Source organism: Nansenia antarctica (assembly GCF_963989245.1).
Source record: "Nansenia antarctica genome assembly, chromosome: 5".
Lineage (NCBI taxonomy): Eukaryota > Metazoa > Chordata > Actinopteri > Argentiniformes > Microstomatidae > Nansenia > Nansenia antarctica.
Genome location: NC_137690.1, coordinates 6,849,186 through 6,869,185, shown reverse-complemented (window position 1 = coordinate 6,869,185; position 20,000 = coordinate 6,849,186). Strand labels below are relative to the sequence as shown.

General features: G+C 47.2%; 4 protein-coding genes across 4 annotated transcripts in view; 3 read left to right on the top strand and 1 right to left on the bottom strand.

Annotated features, from left to right (window-relative positions):
* Nucleotides 1-10,328, bottom strand: part of rad17 (RAD17 checkpoint clamp loader component) — a 10,574-nt gene extending 246 nt beyond the window's left edge. The window contains exons 1-16 of the mRNA XM_080531236.1: nt 10,197-10,328; nt 7,589-7,852; nt 7,308-7,388; nt 6,822-6,990; nt 6,080-6,216; nt 5,847-5,899; nt 5,579-5,704; nt 5,174-5,243; nt 4,824-4,935; nt 4,008-4,205; nt 3,480-3,574; nt 3,155-3,301; nt 2,896-3,024; nt 2,593-2,713; nt 974-1,031; nt 1-206 (exon numbers count right to left, since the gene is read on the bottom strand). The exon at nt 1-206 is cut by the window's left edge and continues 246 nt beyond it. Coding sequence (XP_080387362.1) covers nt 1-206; nt 974-1,031; nt 2,593-2,713; nt 2,896-3,024; nt 3,155-3,301; nt 3,480-3,574; nt 4,008-4,205; nt 4,824-4,935; nt 5,174-5,243; nt 5,579-5,704; nt 5,847-5,899; nt 6,080-6,216; nt 6,822-6,990; nt 7,308-7,388; nt 7,589-7,852; nt 10,197-10,241 — 2,011 coding nt within the window. The 5' untranslated portion in view covers nt 10,242-10,328. The remainder of the gene's footprint in view (nt 207-973; nt 1,032-2,592; nt 2,714-2,895; nt 3,025-3,154; nt 3,302-3,479; nt 3,575-4,007; nt 4,206-4,823; nt 4,936-5,173; nt 5,244-5,578; nt 5,705-5,846; nt 5,900-6,079; nt 6,217-6,821; nt 6,991-7,307; nt 7,389-7,588; nt 7,853-10,196) is intronic.
* Nucleotides 8,640-9,708, top strand: LOC308157516 (uncharacterized protein). The gene is made up of 2 exons (XM_080531077.1): nt 8,640-8,995; nt 9,080-9,708. Exons 1-2 carry the CDS (start codon nt 8,642-8,644, stop codon nt 9,698-9,700), a joined length of 975 nt encoding a protein of 324 aa, XP_080387203.1. The 5' UTR covers nt 8,640-8,641; the 3' UTR covers nt 9,701-9,708.
* Nucleotides 10,329-10,576: 248 nt separating the features above from the next.
* On the top strand, nt 10,577-15,135 carry ak6 (adenylate kinase 6). The gene is made up of 5 exons (XM_080530527.1): nt 10,577-10,825; nt 11,462-11,554; nt 11,784-11,842; nt 13,125-13,270; nt 13,995-15,135. Exons 1-5 carry the CDS (start codon nt 10,789-10,791, stop codon nt 14,182-14,184), a joined length of 525 nt encoding a protein of 174 aa, XP_080386653.1. The 5' UTR covers nt 10,577-10,788; the 3' UTR covers nt 14,185-15,135.
* Nucleotides 15,136-18,002: 2,867 nt separating this feature from the next.
* marveld2b (MARVEL domain containing 2b) overlaps nt 18,003-20,000 on the top strand; it is a gene marked incomplete at both ends in the record, with an annotated part of 4,789 nt that continues 2,791 nt past the window's right edge. Inside the window, 3 exons of the mRNA XM_080531302.1 lie at nt 18,003-19,256; nt 19,428-19,460; nt 19,564-19,739. Coding sequence (XP_080387428.1) covers nt 18,003-19,256; nt 19,428-19,460; nt 19,564-19,739 — 1,463 coding nt within the window. The remainder of the gene's footprint in view (nt 19,257-19,427; nt 19,461-19,563; nt 19,740-20,000) is intronic.

Below are 20,000 nucleotides of genomic sequence, written 5' to 3'. Positions count from 1 at the left end.
GTTGAGGCTGGCTAGGCGGGAGCTCTCCCCCCTGGCCCTGGCTGCTGGAGAGGGGAGGCTCCACAGAGGGCTCCCCCTGTCCTCCTGCTCCCCCGGGGAGGGTGCTGCCGGCTGGGTCGACGGCTGCAGCGACGGGGCCCGACTCCTCATCACTGTCCACCTCCATCATCCCTGGGTCTTTGTCCGCGAGGGCCTCTAGTCTCAACCTGGGTGGACGCAGAGGGAGAGGAACAGTGAGATTAGCAGAGTTTTAACATCAGAGTGCAAAAAAGCAGCATCCGCACACTCAAATCTGTCCAAAAACGTTTTGAAGAAGATCTATGACCGAATGCTTGCAATAAACAACGTTTTTGCAGAGATTTGAGTGTGCGGATGCTGCTTTTTTGCACTCTATTCGATACTCTTCAGCTCCAGCACCTCAGCTGAAGTCTGATCACGGACGAGCGGTGGTATTTTCACTATTTTACATCAGTGGCTTGGAAAAGATGACAAAGAATGTTCCACAGCTGAAGACAGACAGTAAAACAAAGACATGGGGCAGAATGAGAATAGTGATGCAGGAAGAGATGAAGTCATGCATCGTGTGTCCAGACTACTAAGCAGTTGTATTTCTATGGGCAACATTGCAAACACACCGATCTGGGGCGCCAAATTTCTTTAAGAGAAGTGGTGATATAGTAATGAAGAACTATGGGGGGGGGGTGGAAGGGAATGTTATCGCCATGGGGGGGGGGTAAGATAAGGGGAAAAAAGAAAATCAGGACAGACACTTATTTTGTTTGGTGTTTATAATAGTTTTTTTTCATGTGTACTGTTTTGTAATAAATAATTGATTACAAAAAAAAGCAGTGGTGATATCTTTATTTTATTTTTAATAATATAACATAATGTATGCCATTTAGCTCATGCTTTTTACCCACACGTACGTATATATATCACCAGTAATATGCCTGTATCTTAAGAGGTCACGTACCTGCCAGGAAACCTCCGCAGCGGCAGACGCCCCACATCCTGGATGAAGGCTATTTGAGCTGTGAGACGGGGAGACAGAGAGAGGGAGACGGGTTAGCACGAGCACCGCAACCACCTGAATGCTAATCAGCCAATTAACGTCATTGCGTTCATTCGCTTTGCTGTCACACGAGGCAGTGTCACTTTGCCCCGTGGCTCACACACTAACAAGGACATTGAAACACAGGGCTGCAGCAGACAGCTCTCAGCACACCAGAACACAGGGCCGGTTTCACAGACAAGGCTTCAGCCTAATACTAGACCAAAAAAAAAGCATCTTCAATGGAGGTTAGCATGGTAGCATACAGCACTGAAAGTGGATTAGGTTAGCATGGTAGCACACAGCACTGAAAGTGGATTAGGTTAGCATGGTAGCACACAGCACTGAAAGTGGATTAGGTTAGCACGGTAGCATACGGCACTGAAAGTGGATTAGGTTAGCATGGTAGCACACAGCACTGAAAGTGGATTAGGTTAGCATGGTAGCACACAGCACTGAAAGTGGATTAGGTTAGCACGGTAGCATACAGCACTGAAAGTGGATTAGGTTAGCATGGTAGCACACAGCACTAAAAGTGGGTTAGGTTAGCATGGTAGCATACAGCACTGAAAGTGGATTAGGTTAGCATGGTAGCACACAGCACTGAAAGTGGATTAGGTTAGCATGGTAACATACATCACTGAAAGTGGATTAGGTTAGCACGGTAGCATACCACACTGAAAGTGGATTAGGTTAGCGTGGTAGCACACAGCACTGAAAGTGGATTAGGTTAGCATGGTAGCATACAGCACTGAAAGTGGATTAGTAGCCTAGCGCTGTGCAAAAAAGCTAATTTACTAACCTAACAAACCTGAGGCTAAACCTCAAGCCAACATTGATTAACACGGGCAAATAAAGACGACACTACGCTGCATAATGACACCCACTAATTGACATGATACTCCGGGGGGGGGAGGGGGGGGTCCGGCTAAATAGGGTTCGTACAGCGGCCCATAGGCCTCGAAATGCAAATCCGAGTGTCTGTAACCACTCAGTTGGAACAGCGGTCTCTGTCCTTCATATGATTTGAATAGCATTTGCATCAGTAATCTGAGTGAGTGAGGCGCTGCTAAAGATCAGAGGAGTGAGGAGGAGAAAGGGGGAACGGAACGTTCTACTGGTGTTATAAAAGCGGACGGGAAGACGACATATTTACATTTAAAAAGATTGAGGATATTGCCCTCATGATCATGCATCGGTTGCGTAACGAGGTACTTGACGAGGACTACAAACCATAACGCTGACGTATTCATCTGTGTTATATGCATTGTTGTGTTGGTTGACGGCTGTTCGCTCTGACTGTAATTGTGTGTGTGTGTGGGTGTGTGTGTGGTGCGTGTGTGGTGTGTGTGTGTGTGTGTGTGTGTGTGTGTGTGTGTGTGTGTGTGTGGTGTGTGTGTGTGATGTGTGTGTGTGTGTGTGTGTGTGTGTGTGGTCTGTGTCTGTGTCTGTGTGTGGTGAGTGTGGTGTGTGTGTGTGTGTGTGTGTGTGTGTGCGTGTGGTGTGTTTGTGTGTGTGGTGTGTGTGCGTGTGTGTGGTACCTGGGTTCCTCATAGGGTTGGTGAGCTGGGCCAGGTAGGGCAGCAGCTCAGTCTGCAGGCTCACAGGCGGGAGACAGAAGTTGACAAAGAGCGACTGTGCAGCGAGGCAGTTCTCACGGTACTGAAAATGAGCAGAGAACAAATCACGCACACACACACGCGCGCGCACACACACACACACACACACACACACACGCTAGATGAATGACAGACAATTGTTTTGTATTGTATACAGAATGTGCATATAGGCTGTGTGAACATTTTACATGTGTGTGTGTGTGTGTGTGTGTGTGTGTGTGTTACCTTCTTGTTGACCAGTAGCCAGTTGGGTTTGTGCAGGGGTCTGAACCCGGGAGAAACATGTGCGGAGTTGGAGTGCAGGAGCCCCCTGGTGGCTACAGAGGAACCATACACTCCCATGGTGTTCCGCGACTACACACACGCACGCACACACGCACACACAGACACAGACGACACAGAAAAAAAAGAAATTAGTTTTTTTTTTACTATTCTATTCTATTCTGTCAGCGTGATTATTCATGAGTTGAGGGGCAGGACTCACGCTCCACTCAGCAGTGAGGAGGTCAGCGTCAGACAGGTACTCGCTGGCCCGCGCCACGTCCTCCACGTCAGAGAAGAAGTCCAGGTAGTTCTGCTGCAGGTAGAGGCTGAAGAACTCCCCCGACATGTGGGAGCGCTCCACCACCGACTGGGAGGGACGGAGAGAGAGGGTTTAAAGACACTGAGAGTGTGTGTGTGTGTGTGTGTGTGTGTCTGACAGATAGACAGACACACAGACACACACACACACACACACACACACACACAGACAGATAGACAGAGTGTACGTGTGTGTGTGTGTGTGTGTGTGTGTGTGTGTGTGGTACCTCAGGATCGACTAGCAGTCTGTCTCTGTGGTGTTCTGACAGGTGGGCAGGCAGACTGGGCTCTTGGGGAACTTCAGAACCTTCAGAGCTTTCCCCTGTCAATCAGAAAGACACCAGCCAATGATATCCATCATCTGCAACCTAGGCCCGCCCCTCCAACACAGCAGATTCTCAAGTTAGAAGTTACATTTTTTTTTTTTACGGGGCAGTCCCATCTATATATATATATATTTTATTTTTTTCATTGGATAAAGAGAGAGAGAGACAGGAGAGTAAGGAGGAAAGGCCATATCAACAGCAGGGCATGGGCTGCATTCAAACCCATACCGACATGGGCATGTGTGTGTACTGTAGGCCGTGGTGCTAGACCACTGCACCACCCCAGGACACAGAAGTTGACATTTCTGGTCCCTAAGCTCCTAACCCTAACCTAAATCATTGGGTGGATGAATCAGAAGTTAGGGGCAACTTCCACCTACTAAATCGGGGGGGGAACTTAACACCAAAGACCACAGCTGTGTCACTCACTCTTGCAGTAGAGGATCTTGCCCAGGGCCCGGAAGAGAAAGAGGGAGGCGTCTTTCCCGCCGATGGCCTGCATGTCGTCCCGCCTGTCGGTGTCTTTTGACTTCCTCTTCCCCCGGGCTGGTTTGGAGGCGGCCTTCCCCAGCGAGGTCGCTGCTCTGCCCTTCTTCATCGCCCAGAGGCCCTTCTCCAACGAGCAGTCTGGACAGTCACCGTGGAGGAAATATTGTTTACAAATAATAATAATAATAAAAATAATAATAACTTTTATTCGTATAGTGCTTTTCCTGCTCAAAGTGCTCCAATCATTATATAATCATCATTTAATTACAGATGGGTTTTTAATCTGGACTTGAACATATTTGCTGAGGTTGCAAATGCAGGTACTTTTTTTGGGCAGTCCCACTCGTATTTTTCATTTTATTGGACGGATATAGTGAAGACAGACAGGAAAGTAAGGAGAGAGGGCGTGGGCCGGATTCGAACCCATGCCGACATGCCGGCATATGTGTGCACTGTAGACCGCGGTGCTAGACCACTGGACCACCCCAGGCCACCAAATACAGGTACAGGCACTATAAACGTTTTACAAGTGGTCCCCATTTCTTCTGGACCTGGAGAACGACAGGGTGGGCAGGCTTTTCCAGCTCAGAACGGACACAACTGATCCATTGTTGTTTGACACCATTGCCTCTGCCTCCACCAGCCTCCCCTGGATAACAGTATCAGGTGTGTTCGTCCTGGTCTGGGTCAAAGGCCTGCACACCCTGGAGCTGTCTTGGTGCCAGGTGGTGGTGGTGTGGTGTCTGGCGCCCTCACCTGTAAGAGAAGAGAACTGCAGGCTGTTGATGGCACTGCGGATGTCCCCCGAGCTCCCTGAACTCAACAGGTCCAGAGCAGCCTTGTCAGGAACAGAGATCCTGCCTCCACTCTGGACACACACACAGACACAGACACAGACACAGACACAGACACAGACACACACACAATGAAGCATCTATATATCAAATCAAATAAATGTTTATTTGTATAGCGCATTTCTCACAAAATGTGACCAAATGCGCTTATACACACACACACACACACACACACACACACACACACTTGCACTTGCACTTGTATTGTAAGAAATATATAATATATCAAACAGAGGAAGGGGAGTCTCTCACCTTTCCTGCCTCCAGGGTCACAATGCGACTCAGAACCTTTATCATACTGGTGGGAGCTACGGGGTTAAAACTGGAAACAGAACCAGAACCAGATACTGAGTGTTAGAACCACAGAACTAGAACCAGATACTGGGTGTTAGAACCACAGAACCAGAACCAGACACTGGGTGTTAGAACCACAGAACCTGAACTAGACACTGGGTGTTAGAACCACAGAACCAGTTCATCAGTTCCTATGACCGCATCAGGGGAGGCTGGTACCTCATTCTGGTCCATGCATTACAATGAGCCTGTCCTCTAATTTCTACCTCCTCCAGCCTCCACTGGACCACATGTACTGTATAGTACAGATGCACAGTGTGCACTACGGAGTATGCAGTGTGTGAGTGGAGTAGTGAGCCTCGCCTGATGTTGAAGACGCCCATCTCCTCCTGTACGTCTTTAGGGAAGAGCAGTCTGGAACTGCTGTCTCCACTCAGACTGTCTGACACGATGAAGACCAGGGGACGCCTGCCCGTCCTCACAAACCGCCTAGGAGACACACACACACCAAGAGAAAACACTTAGGATTCACATATACACAACTAGGTTAAAGAGATAACATCATCAATTCATAATAGTCGACTCTTAATAAAACATTTGTTGTTGTTGTTGTTTTTTACAATACCCTCACCTCAGTATATCGTGCAGGGAGGTTGGCTGCCTGTAGAACTGGTTTGGAAAGTCCTGAGGGCAACAGAAGTTACAACAGGTGTGAGCAACATCATTTACATATTATATCCTGTAGGCCTATTTGAGGATATACAATCGCAGTCTTTGTCAGTGTGACCAGTGACAAACATATGAAGTGCCAAAGAAATGTCATGCAGTAAGTTACGTTAGGTAGGTAGGTAGGTAGGTAGGTACCTCCACAAGTATGAGCTTCCTGTCTGAGGCCCCTCCCTCCCCGCTCATCTGCAGGCGGTTGTACTTGTTGGCGCGGAGCAGAAACTCCTGGAACAAGCCCGTCTGGGAGCTGCCATAGAAACCATTGAACCTCGAGTCTGCTCACGGAAGATACAAATAAAAAATAAAAATAAAAATAATAATCACATTACTGAGGATAGCATACCATCGCATGATCACACAATCCTGCTGGGACCATATACAGAGACATTTATGCACTCACTGCAATGCAAGTGGATAAAAGTGTCAGCTAAAAAGGCGTATGTTATTATATTACATTAAGAAATATGTTTAAAAGGGGCACTAAGAAGTTCTACCCACTGGCAGAGCAGGGTGGAAGAAACACTGAAACATACACGCAAACTAAGAGCAATGAGGAGAAGTGTTTTGGGGTCTGAGGGGACCGGCATTAGACTGAATGATGTCACACTAGGCCGTTTGTTCTTAAGCCTGGGCCACACCCGACACCTCTACCTCAGCAGCGCGTGTGCGTTTCATTTCGGCGCTCATGTTAACAGGTTAGAGCAGCCACATAGGCCCGCTTGAGCCGCGCGTCTCACGCTCTGTGGCTGCTCGAACCTGTTAACATCGCCGCCGAAATGAAACGCACACGCGCTGCTGAGGTAGAGGTATCCGGTGTGTAAACCCAGGCTTTAGAAGAGGCGCCACACTCTCTCTCAACTGAACTAGGCGGTCTCCTCACCAGGGTCGAAGGTCTGTCTGTAGGCGTCGGGGTCAGCAGCACGGTACTCTGAGAGGCTGGTGGGGTTTGTCCACTCCTGCACCCTGTAGCCCAGCTCCTGGGCCAGAACCTGGACCGTCGCACTCTTCCCACATCCCGACGGGCCGGTCAGCAGCAGGACAGCGCCACCCTGTGGACAAGAGGAGGAGAGTTTTGAATCTTTATTGGTGGTCCTCTGTGGCTTCGTTGATAGAGCATGGCCCAAACAATGTTGTGGGTTCGATTCCCACTGGGGTAAATACTGAAAAAAGTTTGCGCTCGCTGCAATGTAAGTCGCTTTGGATAAAAGCATATTGCTAAATGTAATATCTGAAAGCTTTGACCACTTTTCATACATATTCTGAAGACGAAGTGATGGAGGTTTCTAAAACTGTGACGACCACATTACAGTTAAAACAGTGATCCACCGCCACCCTTGGGAGTTCCAAAAAACATACAAAGCCAAACCTTTGCAGTGTTCGTGTCCACGTGTGCCCGCATCCAGTTCTCCACCTCCTCGATCTTCTTTTTGTGGACGGCCAGTTCAGCCTAGAACACACACAGCATTTACTACTACACATTACTACTATACACACATGCACTTTCACACATTTCCTCACCAAACGAGAGCAGATAGTTATGTTTGTTATACAGTTGTAGGTGCATGGAGCACAACAAGTTGTTTCTCTACCCAATCGGGTCTTTCAGGCATTCAGATTATCCTCCTCCTGCAACCCAAAGTTGGTTACCTGAGAGTGGGGTGCGTGGGTGTCAACCCAGGGCTCATCCTGGTCTCCCTGCGCTGGCTCTTTAGAGGATGAGGGGATAGGAAGCTCGGAGCTGTTGGGGTCTGCCCCCCTCTTTCTGGGGCGTTTTCTGCCGCTGGGGTCGGTCCTAGCCGGCCGAGCCTTCGTCCCTTTGTCCTCTCCGGACTGGGCTCCACTAGTGGAGGCGAGGGAGCGGTTGGAACCCCCGAATATATCACCGAATGACGGCTCCACCCAACGAGTCAACTGAGGACAAGAGGAGATGTCAGCGAGACGCGCGAGAACAAGCGCGAGAACAAGCACGAGAACAAGCACGCGCACGTGCGCACGCACGCACGCACACGCACGCGCACGCACACACACACACACACACACACACACACACACACACACACACACACACACACACACACACACCATCCATGCCTGGGGGGGTGTTCCATCAACATCATCCATGCCTGCCTGGGGGGTGTTACACCAACATCATCCATGCCTGCCTGGGGGGTGTTACACCAACATCATCCATGCCCTGGGGGGTGTTACACCAACGGCGCAACAGCGCAGGCTGAGGGCCTGTTGAAGGGAAAGTCACACAGGTCTGCAGAGCCCCCACTCAGAGATCAAGGTCAAGGTGTTTCCCCTCACACCCCCACCTCACCCACAGAGAGGGGTGGAGAGAGAGAGAGAGGGGGGGATGGCAGAGAGAGAAAGTAGGGGGGGAGAGAGAGGGGGAAAGTGGAGAGAGAGAGAGAGATAACGAAGAGAGAGAGATAATGAAGAGAGAGAGAGGGAGGGAGAGAGAGAGGTAGGGTGTCTCGGTGAACATGTCCTTAAACAACCCCAGGTTTGAAGGACGTGGCATGAAATAATCGTTGTGTTCTGACACGTCAAGCATAGGCATTGGCTGTCCTGCCACGTCCCCTTGAGGACACCTGTTAAGGTTCCCACATATTGGTTCTCCAGGACCAGAGCGTGTATAAAGGAGAGCGCTCAGCCCAGTAAGCTACGTTAGTTCTGAAGAGACGTGGTTTCAGAATGAGGGGTGCTGTAGTTCTGCTTGTCTTGCTGTTATGTCTGTCTGGGTCAGGGGCTCAGGGAGAGGGTGGAGGGGCCAGAGAGAATGACGTCCCTCAACTGGGTCACGAGGAAGATGGAGAGAGCAGGGAGAGTTTGACAACCACACCTGACCTCTGGGCTGAGCTGAGAGTGCTGAATGAGAAGGTGAACATTCTGGGAGCCATGGTGGTGGAACAGAGAGTTGAGCTAAAGAACACGGGAGCCATCGTGGTGGAACAGAGGGTGGAGTTAAAGAACATGGGAGCCATCGTGGTGGAACAGAGGGTGGAGTTGAGGTACATGGAGACCAGAGTGACCACCAGCGAGAGCCAGGTGGACGACCTGAAGAGAGAGAATGCAGCTCAAGCAGCAGAACTGGCAGTGATGGAGTTCAGAGTGACAGCCAGCGAGGGTCAGGTGACTGAACTGAAGAGAGAGAATGCAGTCCTGGGGATCAGAGTGGAGGTCAGCGAGGGTCAGGTGACTGAACTGAGAGGAGAGCTGAGTGTCACTAAGGCTGAAGTGCAGGTCCACAAGAACAAGGTTGAGCACCTGGAGACAGAGAACGCAGCTTTGGTGGCCAGAGTGACAGCCAGCGAGGGTCAGGTGGCGGAGCTGAAGACCGTGATTGAAGAGAGACCAAAGGTGGCGTTCTCTGCTGCCCTAGGTGCTCCGATAGGACCTGCCTCTGGTCATACCACCCTGGTCTACAAAAACATCATCACCAACATCGGCCAAGCCTACAGCCCAATCACAGGAGCCTTCACAGCACCAGTGAGAGGAGTCTACTACTTCAGATTCACCGCCTTTGAAGACAATAGCTCATCATGGATTGGTGTGTTCTTGTTTAAGAATGACCAGCAGATGTTGTATGTTGGGCAGAGCACTCATACAGGGAATCAGAATGTATCCAGAGGTCTGACTCTCCAGCTGGAGGAGGGAGACTTGGTCTACATGCGAGGCGCCTCAGGAAACAGCCTCTATGATGATAGTAATAATCACAACACCTTCAGTGGCTTCCTGCTCTTCCCTGTGTGAAGAGAGAAGCTGTCCTGATGAATTCAGATGAAAAGTGTTAAGAGCTCCAAGAGCTTCTAATGTTCCTCTGACAACTTCTCATTAAACATGGTTTTAACAACAAACAAAGACCTCCTCTCTTCTGTGTTGTTTGTCACCCACACACTCTGGTAGACAGAGGCCACATTAGAGGCTACCTCCAGTGGACTCACACACTCTCACACACACTCTCTCTCTCTCTCTCTCTCTCTCTCTCTCTCTCTCTCTCTCTCTCTCTCTCTCTCTCTCTCTCTCTCTCTCTCTCTCTCTCTCTCTCTCTCTCTCTCTCTCTCTCTCTCTCTCTCTCTCTCTCTCTCTCTCTCTCTCTCTCTCTCTCTCTCACACACACACACACACACACACACACACACACACACACACACACACACACACACACACACACTCTCTCACACACACACACACACACACACACACACACACACACACACACACACACACACGCCTCCATGTGACTTACTTTGCCTGAGGATGCTTGTCCTCCCAGAGAAAGCAGCTTTGACATGATCAGCTGTGTTGACAAACAAACAATTGAGAGTTTGCTAAACTTGCTAGCCAGTGGTTAGCTAGCTAGCTAAGTTGGATAGTTGACCGAAGCTCTTTTTCAGCCCAGGTTTCTTGTCAAACCCTCATACAGGACGTCCCCCCTCACAGCTGAGCATCAAGTTAACATCATTAATAACATAATTAACATCATCTCAGGTTTGTTGAAACTTTTCATTCGCTAAGGTCCGTAACCGACGTAGTTTTGTTGCGTTTTCCCTTTAAAACCCGGGGTCCTTCAACGTGACGGGCGCGTCGCACTGACGTCACGTTATTGCTGTTCATAACATCGCCTTGCTGCTGCCCCGAGAAGCGCCGCGTGTTCCCAAAGATCTCTCTTCAAGAAACTTGAATGATCGTATTTTTCGAGGGTGACTGTGATCGAGTGTGTTACGGACAGTAGCGAATAAGCAGGTTTGGCCAGCAGAACGGACAGGAACCGAATTTGACAACATTACAAGTAATCTAAGGCATCCGTGGGTGTCACGTGTAGTCCGCAAGCAGCAGCGATGAAGATCACGAAGCGACCAAATGTTCTACTGACAGGTAATAAAATATATCGTGACGTTAGAATTATAAGGTTCTATCTCCATTTTTGTCAAAATTGAGTTTTTTTTTTTACATAATCTGATCCATTAGGTGTTTATTAATGCCTGTGTGATGTTTTTTTTTTTTTAATGTTGACATTTTTGAGTTAGTAATTCATAAAATACAAAGGTTCCATCTCACAAAACATAATGGAATGTAAAAACTTTGACGCTCAATATCTCTGAACTGCCCTAAACGGAGATAGAACCTTATAGTTCTAAACTCAGTAATATATACAGACAGTGTAACTATGCTCTTCCTCAGATTCTCTCGTGACTGATGATACCTGGCGAAATGTACTATTATGTCGTTCGATGCAGGCATACCTCTTGCCAAGTCGCTATAATGATATGCCTATAATAAGTTTAGGAAATGATGCCTGAAACTATGATCCTCCTGGTCACAGCTATAAATGTTGAAGTTTCACTCTCGCAGGGTTTACATAAATACCCAAGTTAGAAACAGTAAAGTATCACAGGTTGGGTATGTATGTCTACATGTCTTGGCAAGTAGAATGCATCAGGCTGGCATATTGATGATGATGATGATGATGATGATGATGAAGATGATGAATCAATCTGGTCATGTTGTCAGGTACCCCTGGTGTAGGGAAGACCACCCTGGGGAAAGAGCTTGCTGAACGAACAGGACTCACCTATGTCAACGTGGGCGACCTGGCACAAGAGGGTAAGACTCAATCTACATCTTTAATGTGATTGTTTATTATTATATCCTACGTAGCTACATTTAACATCGTTTTACACTGTATGAAGTCTAGGCCTTGTTAACATTAAGTACCTACTTTATTGAGAGAAAGGGGATACCATTGATCATCTTGTAACACTGATGATGATGATGATGATGATGATGAGGATGATGATGATGATGACATGGACCACATTGTTTGTCTCTCCAGGACAGCTGTTTGATGGTTTTGATGACGAGTACCAGTGTCCAGTGTTGGATGAGGACAGGGTGAGTGTTCACTCAATCACAGCTGTGGACTTCTTGGCAGTGGAAGCACAGTCTCTCAGTCTGCATGCTCTGGGTTATTTACCCTATGCAGTACCTATAACTACAGCTGGGGAGGCTGGTGGAGGTAGAAATCAGAGGATGCTCATTGTAATGGATGGAATGGAATAAAAGAATGGTATCAAACACCAGAGAGATAATTATACAATATAATTATTATATATGCTTCATATCGGCGTAGCATTTTGCCAACGTGATAAGAGAAAGTCATGAATAAATACAAATTATTATAACATAATAATAATTATTGTTATTTTCGGTTTGGCCGCCACTGGGATAAAAGGAACACAGTACAGCACTATATGCTATATGAATATATTGTGTGATTTATAAATGTTTCGACCCCCCCCGACCTATTGTTTTTACCTCTTTTGGGGGGGTCCAAGTCTTAATTGGGGGGCAGACCCCAACCCCCCCGGTAATTCGAACCATGACACACACACACACACACATGTTTTTAATACCATTCTTCATTTCATTCCATACATGACAATGAGACATGAGTCAGTCCTCTGAGGTAAAACATTTTAATAAATCAATGACTCACTCGCTAGTCAAGCCAAAATATTGAAATGGATTCGGTGAGTAATCCCCACTAGTGAGTGACTAGCGCGTGTCATTGATTTTCAACAATGTTGACATTGATTTATTTTATTTTTTTAACTCAGAGGACTGACTCATGTCTCATTGTCATGTATGGAATGAAATGAAGAAAGGTATTAAAAACATGTGTGTGTGTGTGTGTGTGTGTGTGTGTGTGTGTCATGGTTCGAATTACAGGGGGGTTGGGGGGGGTCTGTACTCAGGTTTTCCATCATTTACATTGACATTACATTTTAAACATTTAGCGGACGCCTTTATCCAAAGCGACTTACAACAAATACATTTGTCTAAGTAAGTGAATCATCTATACATCAGTCATCATGAGAAAAACAAATCTATGCTTGGACCAGAGGCCATTGGCAGTTACAATGCTAGAAGAAGGAAGAATGACTACAATCATTTACTTTATTTACAATAGAACAACTGTACAGGGGGGGTAGTGGGGATGAAGAGGTTTTGCGAGGGACAGTTAAGATGTAGCCTGAAGAGATGGGTGGTCTTCTTCATCAGCATAAAGAGGCAATCATTTACAATCGGTCGAGGACAAACCACTATTATTTATGTAAATGGTAAACAACAGTCAGTTTAGCCTGACTATGTTGTATTTCTTCCTGAGTTCCAGGTGGTGGACGAGCTGGAGGACAAGATGGGTGACGGAGGCGTGATCGTGGACTACCACGGCTGTGACTTCTTCCCAGAGCGCTGGTTCCAAATCGTCTTTGTTCTCCGCACGGACAACACCAACCTGTACAACCGGCTAGAGGGCAGGTGGGTGACGTGAGACATGTACAGTATATTACCAAACCCGGCGATTTGGTAATCATAATAATAATAATAATATAATAACTTTATTTGTATAGCACTTTACATCAAAGTGCTTTACAATAGGTAAGCCACCGTTTAAAACAATTTAAAACAACTATTTCAATTTAAAAACACACAGTTTCGCAGCACAAATACAATAGGTAAAAACAAAAATTTTAAACAATTTAAAAACAACTATCAAAAAAAACTATCAAAAATGTTTTTTCCACATAATTACACAGCACAAATACAATAGGTAAAAACAACAATTTTAAACAATTTAAAAACAACTATTTCAATTTAAAAACACACATAATTACACAGAACAAATACACAGCCTATGACATATAGACAACAGAAAACAGGTGGGTCTTTAACTTAGTTTTGAACACTTTCACTGATTCAGCCTGTCTGATGTCTAATGGAAGACGGTTCCAGAGAGTTGGTGCGCGGAAGGAAAACGCACGCTCACCGATTGTCCTTTTTCGGACTCTAGGAACAATCAGCAGGGCAGAGCCTTGTGAGCGCAGAGCCCTTGAGGGCACATATGGGTTGAGAAGCATCATCTAGATTGGACTCCCATTATCTCTGTATAGATGGTCTCTCTCTCTCTTTCTCTCTCTCTCTCACTTACTCACTCACTCACCCCCCCGCCCCCCCACTTGACTTGCTCTCTCTGTTTCCATAGGGGCTACGAAGGTAAGAAGCTGCAGGACAACGTGCAGTGTGAGATCTTCCAGACCATCTATGAGGAGGCCATGGAGGCCTACGACGTGGAGCTCGTCCACCAGCTGCAGAGCAATCAGCCTGAGGACCTGGAGAAGAACCTGGATTTGATAATGCAGTGGATCGAACAGTGGATCAAGGACAATAACTAGCCTGGAAGGAACCAAAACTGTGCCTTGCGGATTCGCATAGTGACAACATTAGACACATGCTAGTACATACTAGTCTTATCAAAGACATGGGACACATACTAGTACATACTAGTCTATTAAAGACATGTATTGGCAAGCAAACGCATGGTCAACCACACACACAGACACACACACAGGTGAAACACAGTTAGTTACGTTACTGAACAGAAGCCCAGGTTTCCATTGTGAAGATTTGTTTATTTCATTCATGGACTGGAAATTTAACCACACCCGGGGGGGGTATTCAATCAGTGTCGCTAAAGGAAAATCCAGGCTTATTTTGATTAAGCCTCGCGAGACAAGAGATACGATGGAACACCCCCCTGATTTTCAGATTAGAGGGCAGTTGTTGAGGTGGCAGTGGTGCCAACACTGTTCATTGTCAACATCATGTAATCATCTCATGCATGCCTGGTTATTTTTCTGAGGGAAGTTTTGTGTAATTTCAGAAAGGTGTAGGGATAGACAAATGGAATGTATAATAGGCCCCTGACGAAGAAAAATAAATGCTGCTGAATTTGTGGTATTGATTGGTTATAATCTCTTTGGCATTTATGCAACCTCCCGGATTGGGGGGGGGTTCCTTTGCATGTCCTGCATTCCAATGTTGATCTAAATCTAATGCAAGAACTTGCCCCCTTGTTCCAACCTTATGCCTTTTCTGAAAACAATATTTTGTTGGAAAATGTCTTATGTTCTGTTACGTAGATATCCATACGATAAGAGAACATAGACACCTGATTGTCACGATAATGATTCCCCCAGAAGCTTAATAATACACTAAGGCATCAATTATACTTCAGTGGTGCAAATAAAAGTATTACAGTTGAAGTATTTCCATGAAATACTTATGGTTTTAATAGCATTGATAGTTTTGTATGGGTAAAGCTTTATACAATGATGAATGATGTTGGAACCACAAAAATAAATAACAGTAAATGCATTGATGGTCTTCTGCCGTTCTTTCTGTTATTTTAAGCCACATATTGGGTGCGTTATTCACATTTCAAAACGGATGTTTACTTTATTCAGCCACTGAAGCAGCATGGTCTTCATCTCAAACAGCGACCTCTACTGGCTGAGTATCGAAACTGACTGAATCACAGTACCACTGAGCTTTGAGATGTGGATCACTGGAAATCCATTCGGACTGTTGTATAATATAATATGAATGTGAAATAAATATGTAGCATTATTAGTGTGTTATTAATATTCATTGATACATACATTTATAATGAATTATGTGTGTTTAGGAAATGTGATGGGGTGGTATTGATGCCGGTAAAATAAATGTGGTAGAATTCCAGTTTCTGTTCACACACATTGAGGGTGAGAGGGAAAGGGTTTGACTCGAAATGGGCAAAATGGATTGAGTACAAGAAAGAGGAACAAGTGTAACATTAAAGAGACACCACTAATATGGAACTCATGTACGATAATGCTGAGTAAATGAGAGGAAGCCCACATGTCACAATATTATTATTTTATTATTATTTAGTTTGTCCTTTATCCTATAGTTTTTTTCCATTTTTTTCTTCTGTGAATCAATGAGTGTTATTGTTATTGTGAAGTTGTGATTTTTTTTTTTGTATTTGCAGAAAAGTTAATAAAAATGTTAGTTACAAAAAAAAAAGAATTCCAGTTTCTGGATTCTCAGTCAGTCTGGTCCGACCGGCCAGGTGGGTTTCAGTGCGCTCAGTGACGTCACGTACAGGGATGGGTCGGTCACGTGGTCACTCACCTGCGAGGCCGTTCTGCGGAAGGCAATTGGCGGATAGGAAACAGGTGGATTTATGAACGACGGGTAAGTGCATTTCTAATCATCTGATCCATAACATCACAGTCGCAAACATCGGCATGTAACGGATTCTTCAAATTGATGTTTGCCTAGTAGACTTTTTACATTTAAATGTGTGCAGGCGGGAATCGATTAGGCTGATCGTACGTACCTGAGTCTGAGAGCGCAACATCTCTCTCGGATTATTATGATGACATATTCGGAGATCCACAAGCATAATAATTAGTATTCGGATATTAATATAATCCTAAAGTCACAGATCGGGCTAATCATTGAGCCATTGAACAGTGTCCTACAGTAGCCTATATGATGATGTCATTGTAAAGCTACAATACATCTCTCATGTCAGATATACTGCCATACATTAGTTACCATATCCCTGCAAACTCGGCCCAGTTTAGTCACAGATCGATCAATCGTTATTCCACTTCTACTCCTCTGACCTGCAACACAACAATCATCAATTGTTGTGACATTGACATTGTCAATGTGTGTAGCAACACTACAGGTCTCTCATGTCAACATGTAGGTCAGTGTGAGACTGTCCCCTGTTTGTCCTCATTCCAGGTGTTGGAGTCAAGACAGGCATCTAACACATTTGACAACAGCAAGGCCATGTGAGTCTTGCTGATCACTACAAGAGGTATTCAACCCCCCTGTCTTTTTCATAGTTGTTTGTGAGGCACATTTAGATTTAAGCTATTGTCTCTTTTTAATTTATTTTTATTTTTACAAGTTGTATAAACTGTATAACATGTTTTATGGCCATTCAGTGTAGATAGTAGACCAGTGGGTTCAAATGTAAGCTTATCTAAGGTTTCCCCATTGTACACTTTTACACCTGGTCTCACACACACAGGCCTATGTATTGTCAAGACCGGCCATAATACCAAATTCATTTTCGATGGCCTGTTTTCAGAGTTTGTTGGTGAAAAGGGATGTGCTTTAATAAAGAAGGCAGGGGGGAATTTGAGATTAAGCCTAGGAACTGTTGATCTTATTGGTGAGGTAAGAGGGTATCTGGTATTGTTCCATTTCCATGGTTAACATCCAAGAATCTCCACAGACCCTCATTTAAGGCCGTTTGTATGCTGCTGTTGCTGTGCCAACCCCAGCCCAGAGGGACCAATGGTGTTAGTTAGTTTACGGTTGTCGGTTTTACATTCACATGACATTGGGAAATAGAAACCCTTTTCAGTGATTATCATAACATTCCTTATCGTCATCTTGAGTTAAATCATCCAGACAAAAAAATGCTATGCAATACTGCACCACTTTCTGTATTTTTTCACTGTATTTTTACACAAAAAAACGTTGTACAACTGATTTCTTCCCTGGCTTTGTCTGTTCTAAGCGAGGCATGTATCAAGTGTTTAGCCTGATTGTAACCCTGGTCATGCCTCATCCCTGAGGTCCACAGGCTCTTTTCTCTTAATGCCTGCATGTGTAAAGGATTATTTATTACTGTATTCAGTAGGCCATCTCTTGGCAATAGACTGTGTTATTAGAGCTCCTGTGAATACTGACTGCAGCGTCTCTCTCTCACTGTCTCTCTCTCTCTCTCTCTCTCTCTCTCTCTCTCTCTCTCTCTCTCTCTCTCTCTCTCTCTCTCTCTGTATCTCTCTCCCTCACGCTGTCTCTCTCTGTCTCTCTCTCTTTTGCTTACTGTCTCTCTCTCTCTGTCTCTCTCTCTGTCTCTCTCTCTCTCGCTGTCTCTCTCTCTCTTGCTGTCTCTCTCTCTTGCTGTCTCTCTCTTTCTCGCTCGCTTGCTGTCTCTCTCTCTGTTGCTGTCTCTCTCTCGCTCGCTTGCTGTCTCTCTCTCTCGCTGTCTCTCTCTCTCTCTCTTGCTGTCTCTCTCTTGCTGTCTCTTTCTTGCTGTCTCTCTCTTGCTGTCTCTCTCTCGCTGTCTCTCTCTCTCGCTGTCTCTCTCTCTCGCTCTCTCGCTCTCTCTCTCTCTCTCTAGGGCACAAGAACAATCCTCATGGCCGGCTATAACGCCCGCTTCGACCGGGTCCGAAACGAGCCGCTCTACGACCAGCCTCAGTACGACCAACCTCTCTACGACCAGGTCCCTGTGGGTCCTATCTGGATGGACCATGGAGGACCCCCCCCTCCTCACTCTCTCGGGGACGTGCGAGGGGCCGAGCTGGCCTTGAGCGCGGACCCCCTGCCTCCCCCTCCCCTCCCGCATCAGCCCGCCGTGGGGAACGGCTACGACCCGAGCGATAGCGAGGACCGCGGCCTGGACAGCGACCGCGACGCCATGGACATCAAGCCCGTCCGCCGCTTCATCCCGGACTCCGTCAAGAACTTTTTCCGCAGCAACAGCGACCGCAGCAGCAAACAGTTCTCCTTCCCCCCTCCCCCGTCCCCGACCTCGACGGAGAAGGAGATGGACTGCAAGAAGACCACGGGGGGGGGCGTCCCCTGCTCCCCCCCCCACTCCCCTCCCCCGTCCCCCTCCCTCCCCGGCTCCTACCTGGACCCCTACGGCGGCTCGGGGGGCAGCTACAACTCCAGGAAGGAGAGGGACGCCATGCTGCTGGGGGCCGAGGCCCTGGAGTCCGTCTCGGGGGTCACCTTCCGCTCCGCCATGACCTACACGGAGCGCGTGGAGGAGTACCACCAGCGCTACGCCTACATGAAGTCCTGGGCCGGCCTCCTGCGCATCCTGGGCTGCGTGGAGCTGCTGCTGGGCGCCGCCGTGTTCGCCTGCGTCTGCGCGTACGTGCACAAGGACAACGAGTGGTTCAACATGTTCGGCTACTCCCAGCCGCAGATGTTCGGGGGCTTAGGAGGCGGGGCGGCGGCCTACGGGGGCGGGTCGACCCAGTACACGGGGCCCAAGACGCCGTACGTCCTGGTGGTGGCCGGTCTGGCCTGGATAGTGACGGTGATCATGATGGTGCTGGGGATGACCATGTACTACCGGACCATCCTGTTGGACTCCTCCTGGTGGCCGCTGACGGAGGGGGTGATTAACTTGAGTCTCGGGGTCCTCTATCTGTCCGCGGGGGTGGTGTACGTGAGGGACACGACCCGCGGGGGTCTGTGTAACTTCCCCGTCTTCAACAACGGCGTCAACGGGGCCTTCTGCCGCACCGAGGCCGGGCAGAACGCCGCCATCATCTTCCTGTTCGTCACCATGGTGATCTACTTCGTGGGCTTCGCCGTGTGTCTGAAGCTGTGGAGGCACGAGGCGGCGCGCATGAGGAGAGAAGCGCACGCCCAGGAGGTGAGAGTGTGACGCGGGAACACACACACACTCACTCACTCACTCACTCACTCACTCATTCACTCACTCACTCTTCATCAGAATTACTGAGTATTGTTTTGTGGCAACAACATTTTTGTGATCTGTTCAGTTTCTAATGTCCTCCTCCCCCCCCGTCTCTCCATTGCTTAGATGAAAACAATTGGCTCTGAATTACCATCTCTGGTAAGTCTCTAACATCAAATCTAACATCACATTTTTCACTGTTTCAAACGAATCATTAATTGGATGGGAACGCTGTAACCGTGACGACCTTCTCCCCATAAAGGTGGGTCCGGGCTCGAGGACGTCAGACCCGACCCCTCTCCCCACGATCCAGGGGGAGGCTCTGGGCGATCAGGCCCGTTCTCAAGCCTCTCCCCTGATGATGGAGCCAGAGATCCTGAGGGGACATATCCCAGCAGGACACATCCCAAAACCAGTGGTCATTGCTGACTATGTGGCGTAAGTGCTGCCGTGGAGGGGGTTGGAATCACACCCCAGGATTCCCGTGCTGGTCTTAAAAAGCCTTAAAGTCTAAAATCCAGCAACCCGATTTATTAGGCCTAAACATTTCTTACATTTCAGTTATTAGGTCAAAAAAATTAGGTGCTAGGTCTTAAAAATTAGATTAGCTTGTCCTGCAAGGAAATCAGTCCGACCACATCTATTTACGCGGAAATGAATCAAGCTGGAACCAATATTTATTTTATATGAATTATCCTT

What these genes read in the sequence shown, in the direction of transcription:
- LOC308157516 (XM_080531077.1), top strand. Translation starts at nt 8,642, where the DNA reads ATGAGGGGTGCTGTAGTTCTGCTTGTCTTGCTGTTATGTCTGTCTGGG. An exon ending in TGACCACCAGCGAGAGCCAG is followed by an intron (nt 8,996 to 9,079) that starts GTGGACGACCTG and finishes AGCGAGGGTCAG; the next exon opens with GTGACTGAACTGAAGAGAGA.
- ak6 (XM_080530527.1), top strand. Translation starts at nt 10,789, where the DNA reads ATGAAGATCACGAAGCGACCAAATGTTCTACTGACAG. An exon ending in GGGCGACCTGGCACAAGAGG is followed by an intron (nt 11,555 to 11,783) that starts GTAAGACTCAAT and finishes TTGTCTCTCCAG; the next exon opens with GACAGCTGTTTGATGGTTTT. An exon ending in CAGTGTTGGATGAGGACAGG is followed by an intron (nt 11,843 to 13,124) that starts GTGAGTGTTCAC and finishes CCTGAGTTCCAG; the next exon opens with GTGGTGGACGAGCTGGAGGA.